Source organism: Halyomorpha halys, unplaced genomic scaffold (assembly GCF_000696795.3).
Source record: "Halyomorpha halys isolate HHAL.00 unplaced genomic scaffold, Hhal_1.1 Scaffold449.1, whole genome shotgun sequence".
In the NCBI taxonomy this organism is placed as follows: domain Eukaryota; kingdom Metazoa; phylum Arthropoda; class Insecta; order Hemiptera; family Pentatomidae; genus Halyomorpha; species Halyomorpha halys.
Window position 1 is genome coordinate 153,987 of NW_027115881.1, and position 9,900 is coordinate 163,886.

Consider the following 9,900-nt stretch of genomic DNA (forward strand, 5'->3'; position numbering starts at 1 on the left):
TTTTTATTCTTTTCATTGTATCTTTTTATTTTTACTTCTATCATTTTATCTTAATATAGTTTCATTTTGTATCATTTTAGCCCTGATGAAGCCCTGCAAAGTGGGGCGAAACGTTGGAAAATAAATAGTTGTAAACTACTTTTGTTTCACTATTGACCGCAACCCTGACCATCTCCCTATATATCTTAACCTTTTTATATTTCTCTTTTTTCTACTTTCTTTCTTTGTTATTATTTCTGTTTTCAATGATTGCCAAATCATTTTTTTTTTAATTCTTTTTTATTTATACTTTTCACCGTACATCTTATTTATATTTTTAAAAATTTATTTTGTTCATTTTTACATAACCTTTCACATAATTAAATTTTTTTTTTTTAAACTACTTTAGTTTACTTTTATTTCATATTATCTATCATCTATTTTGTTACCTTATTTTGGTTGATGGTGTCTTTTTTAGCCCTGATGAAACCCTACAAAGTAGAATGAAATGTTGGTTCACAATAAATAGTTTAATAAATATATAAGTTCTTTTGACCGCACTTGAACCATAATTTTTTTTCTTATATATTACATAGGGTCAATCAACGATCTTCTAATAGTTTTATTTAGAATTCAATACAGATCACTTGTACCAAAACTATATACCAATATATTCAAAATGGTCCTGTCTGACAATCGGTTCTCCATACACTAAGGGTTCTGCCATTTTCCTACTTCTACCAAAAAGTTTCTGCCATTTTCTTAATTCTACCAAAAGAGTTCTGACGTCAAAAAAAGGTTGGGAACTACTGGTCTAGACACTGAACGAGCTTTCAATTCAAATTATAATAATTTCTATAGGCATATTTGTAATCGCTAGTAGTAAACTAGTTAGTTGAAAATCGACCACTAGATGATTTTTCTTCAAATATACATGAGCAATATTATTAAATATATTAGATTAATGATTTATTATATTGATTGTTTCAGAGTAGTTTATTTTATTATTAACACAAACTTCAAATGATCCATTTTTTCTCTCAATCATATATTTTGAAGCATCTTCAAAGTTTCGGCTCTTAGGCCATTCTCAGTGAGACAACCTTAATCATTAATGTATAATTCCTTAGAATACTTATAATTTCAATATCAAAACTATTCCACAAAAAAATTGTCTTTCTTTGACCTCATTAACAATAAAACATACCTTTAAGTAGTTAATAACATTGTATAATATTGAAAGAAAAATCAATTTAACAATTTAAAATATCAAAACTATTTTTATAAAATTGTTTCAATCTTCTTAAACCAAATATCAATATTTAGATGAAAAGATTTTAAATCTTTTTAACCAAATATCGGTATATCTATAAAAAAAAATATCGAAATATCGTTACTAATCTTTTATATCGATATTAAAATCATCGTTAAATATCGAGAGAAACATGAACTGTTCAAACATACAGTGTTCAGAAGTCAATAAAGTCAATTGAATTTCGCGCCGTTGCTCCAGTGCCTTCGAAATACTGCAAACCATTTGAGTCAGTTTAGATAATTCAAATGGCTGCTGCTAAGAAGCGCACTGTTTTCCCTGCCCTGGCCTTTTTTAGAGGTTTGAATCGGTAGGTGAACACACTGCCTTTTGATGCTCACAGGAGAAGCTGGAGGTCCTTACTGCTCTCAGGCTGTCACAAGAAATTACCTCAATCTCGCCTTACCATAGACGCCAGTATACGGCCAGGAGATATAGATATAGAAGTTCTGAGACTAGCACGACACTTCAATCAGTAAGTCCCCTCATTTATAACCATTGATCGCCTGAGACTATGTGGACTGAAGTACCGGAATAGCTCGCCGCCAACACCTAGTACCTTAAAGGAAAATAATATTTTCATTACAGGGGGCCACCCGAATAAATCGCCGCAATCGCCATTAGGATTAGTTATCAATTATTATTCATTGAATAAAATAATCTTCATACATAATCATGGCCCAATATGAATACTAAGTGTTTCTGATTTAATTTTATTTTATATTCTCTTAACTGGTATTAACTTTCCTAAAAGAATTCACAAACAAGGAGTGATTTTGATTTTCGTAACTTTAATTAATGTTCTTATTTTTCTTAATATACTTTTTTTTTTATCACAGTAATTATTATTTCATTAAACCTAGTCTACACATACAAACAGGTTAGGACTCTCATGGTAGGTTTTGTAGTTAATATTGTTAGTCAAGTTAAAGAAAGACAATATTTTTTGGACTAGATTTTATATTGAAATTTGAAGTTTATATGACATGGGCAATTAGCCTAGCATAAGAGACATTTTAAGGAATTATGACATCAATGATTAATGTTGTCTCCTTGAGAATGGCCTAAGTACTGAAACATTTGAGATGTTTCAAAATAAATAATTGAGAGAAAAAGTGGATCATTTGAAGTTTGAGTTAATATTAAATATATTGTTAATTGAACGAGTAATAATTTTCATTTTATATCAGTGATACATATTTCATATTCTCATCCTTAATAATATGAATTTGGTTTAGCAATAGCTCTAATTTACTAACATTAGCCCTAGTTTACCTAGCAATAACCCTAGATTAAATTTACCTTTATGAAATTCTTCATCGTGAGAGTGCTGATTAACTGCGTCTCCAATGTTTACGACCATTTGGTCCATATGGCTGTGATGGTGTGCATCTCTGGATATTAACTGCTCCCTAGGAATAAATGATAGAATGTAAGATTTAGTATTGATGATAAAATTTTGATATATAATATACAGATATATTATTAATGATGTTACGATAGTCGACTGTTGATATTATATGGGAAGATGGATGGAGGTGCGGTCAATGAAGAACACAAATAAGTAAAACTGATTCCAATCTTTTAGCCAGAATTTCAGGCCTTCATTAGGGCTAAGGACAAAAAACAGGACAACAATTACAATGAATAAAAGGAATTATAGAATATTTAAAAAATAACATATAACATAGAGGTATAAATAGTGTTGAAAGAACATATATAGTATAAGTATTATAAGATGATAAATAATGTTATTTTACTTACATCTTTATGTTTTCTTTCTCACTTTTTTAAGAACATTAATTTTAAAAAAATTTCATTTTGTAAATATATAATTACTTACTACATTGTTTCCTCTTACTTAATTTTAATATTACTTATTCTCGTATAGCTTTTCATCATCTTATAATGCTTAAACTATACATTTTCTTTCAACACTATTTATGTATGTATATTATCTGCAATTCCTTTTATTCATTATCATTGTTTTTTTTTATTCTTAGTCCTGAAGAAGGCCTGAAACACTGGCATAATTAAATATGTTTTTACTAATTTGTATTCTTCATAGATTACACCCCCAACCATCTTCTCATAGAAATATTATTATATGTTAATTATTAATATTTAATTCCTCAATTACCTCTGTGGGAAGATCACAATATCTTTTATGTTGTATGAAGAGATCAGATGAAGAATTGATGCAATCGTGAAACCGAAAACGATTCCTAGGCATAGTGTTAGTATGAAATTCCTGCCGACAACAGGCCTGAGACCCACTGAAACAGACAAATCTCATACATATAACTGGATTTTACAAATATTTTTTGCCTTCATATAATTATATAATGCTTTTTATTTAAGTTTTTTTTTTTTAAGAAAGTCAGATATAGGCCACTTGTTAAAAAAATGAAAGATATGAACAGGTGGCCCCCCCATACTATAAGCATATGCCTAATAGTTGTTAGTAGCATTAGTGGCCCTTGAGGCCAATATAAGTAAGCTAGAGTTAGAAATACTCTAGCTGGAGTGGTATAAAGAAAATGCGAGAAGAGCGCCATTTCTTCTTCTGTTAAATTCAGAGAAATTATCTTCATTCTTCCGTGAATTCAAGTTAGAATGCGAGAGTAGCTCAAGGAAATGGATCCTTAACTAGAGAAGAGACCCAGGAGAGAGAAAGATAAGAAGAGACTTGTTGATGACTGATGCTGCTTTCATCCACATCAGTAAGTTCACTCTCTTTTTCATTTCCTAATCCACTATAACTGGATCTTCATGCACATAGACACACCAATTACCATCTTAGCTGACCCCACTTCAAAATTATAAATCTAACCTAATCCAGCCATGTTTCTTTACAGCTACCTCCCCTATAATCCAGTAATCATACCGCAGAGTTTAGTATTGTTTTTTCTCTTGCCCACTGTCCACAACCTTATAAATTGTTTAATAAATTTATTTTCTTTCCTCTTTACTTCCTTCAATTAAATTACACACAGTCTACACATTATCGTTAACCCAACCGGCGTATTCTAAAGTGAGATAGCGCCTGGCCTTCAGTTAAACGATGCGCCTGCACTTCATAGACCACACTTAAGCTCTCAGCAGAATTTTTAAAATTCAAAACCAAATTTTTTCATGACATAAAACGATGACTTTAGCTCATAATAAAATTAACCAATGAAATATAAAAAAGTAATAAGAGAATTTTTCTTATTTGGTGTTACATTAACAAGTGAAGTATTGAAAAAAAAAAGGCATAAAAAACATATTTTAAGGAGAATATGACCCTGGAAGCACCTAAAATCATGATCCTTATAATTACAATTACAAAAATTAAATGCACAGTGGTATTATTAATATAAAATAACTATCTGGATTATCTCTCTAGGAAGTCTGGTGAGTCAATTCTTTTAAAATTTTTTGAGGTTTATTACTTCCATCATTTGCAATAAATTATTATTTATATATTCATTAACAATAGTACAACGTTTCAGGACCACTGTCCCATATTCATGCACTATAAACCTATAACAATAATAAAAACTATATAACACCAATCTTCTACTTTATATATTGTATAAAATAAAATATATAAAGTAGAAGATTGGTGTTATATAGTTTTTATTATTGTTATAGGTTTATGAATATGCATAATTATGCAATATGTTATAGTGCATGAATATGGGACAGTGGTCCCGAAACGTTGTACAATTGTTAATGAATAAATAAATAATAATTTATTGCAAATGATGGAAGTAATAAACCTCAAAAAATTTTAAAAGAAAATAACTATATTAGAAGATTATCAGTAGACCGTATTTGATAATCTTAGGAAGATGGTCTGAGTGACGGTCAAGAAAGCAACAAAAATAGAAGAAAACACAATTTATTAGTAACAGACGTTTCACTTTTCAGGGTTTCATCAGGGTTGGATTCTAGACATGAAGTGAACATGAATTACTTCTCATTGTCCTTGATAGCAATTGTCAAAATTTGAGAACACTACAATAATAATACTAATAATACACTACAAATAATTTTATGCACTCAGATAATACAACAGAGGGCTGTCTTTATTACTATTTAAATTCTTTTGACTGCACTCGGACCCGTCTTCCTTTTAAATCTAAATAATTTTTATAAACTTTCAAATTGGATCTGAATACAATAAAACTTTATTCCCAATACATGTATGAAAATAATCTTAAGATATATTTAAACGTAAAAATGTTGCTCTGGGACATCCATTGTAATAAGAATTGAGGCACCTAATGTTAAGTAGAAGATTAATAAATCATTATAATTAATTGGCCATGTTGACAATTTTCAAGAACTATGATAAGTAACAAAAGAAAAAAAAAACGCATCTGCAGTAGAAAAGTATAATCTAGAATTAAATTTAAAAGTTTATCAAAAGAAGCAAATTAACTGAAATGGAGGTAGGCTGTTTACGTTGCCAGACTTGACTCAAGAAGATGGTCCAATAGAGGATACCAAGGGAATATAAGAGATGGAAAGGAAGACCAATTACATATAAGAGGCAAGATGAGAATGGGAGACTGGAAGAGCAATAGGGATCTATGGAGTAAAATAATAAAGAAATTATAGTAAATTATCATTTATATTATAGTATGGGAAATATTTTATTTAATTATATTTGACAAATTATTATTTTTAAAAAATCTATTCAATGAAGTATTTTTAAAATTTTTGTGAATTCTTTACGTTTATAAACCAAACTCTTACCTCTCAAGAGAGAGGATACTTTTAGTTCTATTAAAAACATTAAAATTGGTACCACTACAAACAATGAAGGGTCAGGGACTCAGTACTTTGTAAGGAAGTACTGTAACTAGACCAACGGTAGTGCAAGGAGGTGATTTGGTCAGAATCGACACCTAGATTTTTACTCAAATAAGGGTACCCAATTTATGAGGCTGGGTGGACCCCAGGAGGGTCAAACCTACAGGGTTGACTCACAGCTACAATGTAACAGAAAACAATTTTCTACCCCGGTTCGAACCCGGGCCCTTGGAGTTAGTAGCATCGCGCCTTACCAAGGTGCCACTGCACTCCCTTTAGTTCTATAAATAATGGAAATAAAGCTGTTATTATTATAATAATACCTACCAGAAAGAAATGTTTCCTCGCTGTATTATAGTAAACATGAATCCAATCCATTATACTTGGAAACCATTCCAAATAAGAGAAGCTATTAAAGTACCATTAATTAGAAAGAAGAAATTAAAATTATGTTTTTAATAATGAAATTAAGTTATTTTTTAAATAAAATAATTTTTATTCAAGTTAAGTCCCAAACATTCTTTACTATTACATTAAATGTCCAGCATATCGACAATCTTAAATATAAATTCACACTTCTCATCCAACAATTAAAACTTGTTTGCAGGCTATTTTGCTCAGGTTAATAAAATTAGTCAAATTAACCCATTTTGTTACCATTCCATTAGAGTTTAATTTTTTAATTATAGACTAATTAAACATTATTATCACACAATATTATTATAATATTGAGTAATAACAAGATTGAGTTAATCTGTAATTAAAAGTCTTTCTTTTAATCCCCCTTCTCCTTCTCTATTATTTTCTTAGTTTTCCTTACCCATGTTATTAGTTATGTTCACCGTATATTATTATTGTTATGTATTCTATTCACTTCTTTTGTTTAACTTAACTTCATATTTTGCTTCTTTATATAATATTATGGTTACATATATTTTCTTTCTCTCAATTTCATTTTTTCTTTCCATAAATTTAATTTTTAATAAATGGAATTAGGTCCGGGTGCGTTCAAATTAAACTCAAATAGTAAATTGGTGTACTCTATTTTTAATTGAGGCAACGTTTTGCCCCACGTTATAGGGCTTCGTCAGGGCTTAAAAAGATACAAACACTTGGCATAAATATATATATAAAAAAAAAGTGGAAAATAACAAGGGCATATGATGAAACATAAAATTTAATCAGAAAAATTAAAGGTTATAAACAATACATGCAAACGGTAATAGTAACAGATAAAGAGAAGAAATATTAAAGAAAGTACAAATTAAGAGATGAAAAGGGATAAGAATAAAATCAAATGAAAATGAACGAGACAGAATTCATCATTGTTTTGATGGAAGTCAAAGTCAAAGTGAACTGTTTGTATTGCGAGGAGTGGGGATGGCAGTTAAGTACGTCAGATTTGAAAAACATTTTTTAAAAAAAAATTATTTATTGATATTTACAACTGTATAAAAAATACAACAAGTAAATTTGATCATAATGACATAATGATATGATACAGGATGTAGAGAAACTACCTAGTAGTAGAACTCTAAAAACAGTTTACAATATAAGGTCATGAGGCCATCTTCTTTTCAGGCACCTCGGAGGATTGCCAGGAATGGAAGAGGAAGTAAGGTTAGAAACTAGTGGGTTTGGGAGTTTATTATGGAAGGAATAATAACGGGTTCGGGCTAGATCGGTTACATAAGGAACATTTAGGTCTTTATGGATGGTTTTATTAGTAACAAAATAAGGAGCATTAAGGATTTTACGAAGGATTGTAAAGATGGGATACGAGAGAAATTCGAAGGTTTAGTGGAGCCCCAAAGCTCAACTCCGTATGTCCAGATGGGCCTTATAATTGTCATGTAGATCAGTCTTTTGTAATGAGTTGGAAGTTTAGACCGTTTGTCTAGTAAGTGCTGTAATAGTCGGAATCTGCGTGCAGTTTCCTGTCTTTTCAGTCTTGTGTGAGGATTCCAGGTTAGTCGTTTGTCAAGATGTAGTCCAAGATAACGAATCTGTTCTACAGGGCTAAGAGCCACATTATTAAAGTATACTGTAGGGCAGTCGGCAGGTTTACGACGAAGAGTAAATGTGATTTGATGGGATGAAAAATTTTTTAAAGTAAACAATGTAAAAAATATTAAAATTAGGTAAACAATAAATGATAATATACATAATAGAGAGGGGGAAAAAATATTTAAAAAATTATAAAATGAAAAAAAAAATTTATATGGATAGAAAAACAAAAAAGAAATAAAGTTAAAATAATGGGATACAATAAATGTAAGTGATTAAGAAAGACAATATACCAAATGGGTGGGGATTCAGAGGTATGTAAATTATATAATAGAAAAATTAATAATATAGTAATTAATATAAGTATAATTAAGCTGGTAACACATGAATATAAATTTAAAAATAAGATACATGAATATACAAGAAAAAGGAAGGATATTAAATATAAAAATAATGAAATTAAGTATGGGGTGAGAATTTAGAAAAACAAGAATAAAAGATATGATAGGAAAGTGGGCTTCTGAAATGCCGAACGGAATTTTAATTTTTTAAATTTTTTTCTCTTAATTATGTTATTTTTACTTACTTATTCAATTACCTATATTAATTTTATTGTCCACTCCTTTCATCACTTTAATTTCATTCTGAATAATTATTTATTTTATGTTATTCTGTTTATATTTTATTTTCTATTTTTTGTGTTCATTGGTTGTTATCTTGTTCATTGTTCTTAGCCCTGATGAAGGCTAGAAATTCTAGCTGAAACGTTGGGACTACTAAATAAGTTATTTAAATTTAATGGTGTTATATTTTCACCGCAGCCCCAAACCAGCTTCTCATATCATGTAATTAAAAGTTTTAAATTTTAAGGGATAAGCGACAAAATAGGTTAACTTGACTAATTTTATTGACGTGATAAAAATAACCTGAAAAAAATTTTTATATGTTGGATTTGAGGTATAAAGATTGTCCTTGAGTGTGGCCAAGTTGACCGAAAAGTTGGAAATTTAAAGTAAAAATAAAGAGCGTTTGAGACTTAACTTGGATAAAATTTATTTTATTAACATAAATTATTTTTATTATCATCATGGCTACCGGAAAGAAATGTTTCCTTAAGGTGCATTATAGCAAAGATGAATGTACAGTGATCCTTGGAAACCATTTCACATATTAAAAATAAAAAAAAGCCATTTAAATACTATTTGTTAGAGAGCATGAAACTAAAATTAAGTTTTCAATAATGAAATAAGGTTATCTCTTCTATGACTCATATTAATACATCCCCTTTCATTGTATAGAGCAGATAATTCTATAATTACACTAAATATAGCTGTTGTGTTAGTCTGTATAATGACTTTGCTTTTGTAAAATAAACAATAAAAAAAAAAAGTTATACCTTTCATATTCAGAGTATTAAATGTGGAACTGATGAGGAAATTGTAAAGAAATCACCAATCAAATTTACAACCATTGTCACCAAAGATAAAAGAGAACAGATGAACCAATAGCAGAGCAGTAAATTATGAAGTATGCTTTGATTCAGGGGGAGATAAATTTGCACTTAACTTTAACTCAGTGCAAGTGTCATCATTTTATGACCCCATAAATAACTTACAAATAACTTTTTATCACTGGCTGTGATGTAATAACAAACGTCCTCTGTGTTCTAGATGAAAAAATTTTCCACAGGTCTCTCTGACACCATTTCACTAAACAAGTAAGGAAAAAAAAAAAAGAATCTACCAATTACATGGCTCAGGATAGCTTCCAATTTTATCTATTTTCTAAAACATTTCATA

General features: G+C 29.4%; 1 protein-coding gene across 6 annotated transcripts in view; it reads right to left on the reverse strand.

Annotated features, from left to right (window-relative positions):
* Window positions 1-9,900, reverse strand: part of LOC106682896 (glycoprotein-N-acetylgalactosamine 3-beta-galactosyltransferase 1) — an 89,217-nt gene that overhangs the window by 26,700 nt on the left and 52,617 nt on the right. For 5 of the 6 annotated variants that reach the window (XM_067052846.1, XM_067052845.1, XM_014424008.2 and 2 more), the window contains 2 exons: window positions 3,432-3,567; window positions 2,594-2,703 (listed from right to left, as the gene is read on the reverse strand). In XM_067052846.1, coding sequence (XP_066908947.1) covers window positions 2,594-2,703; window positions 3,432-3,567 — 246 coding nt within the window. Of the gene's footprint in view, window positions 1-2,593; window positions 2,704-2,789; window positions 2,889-3,431; window positions 3,568-9,900 lie in introns of those variants that run through there. The other variant, XM_067052847.1, reaches the window with a different exon arrangement.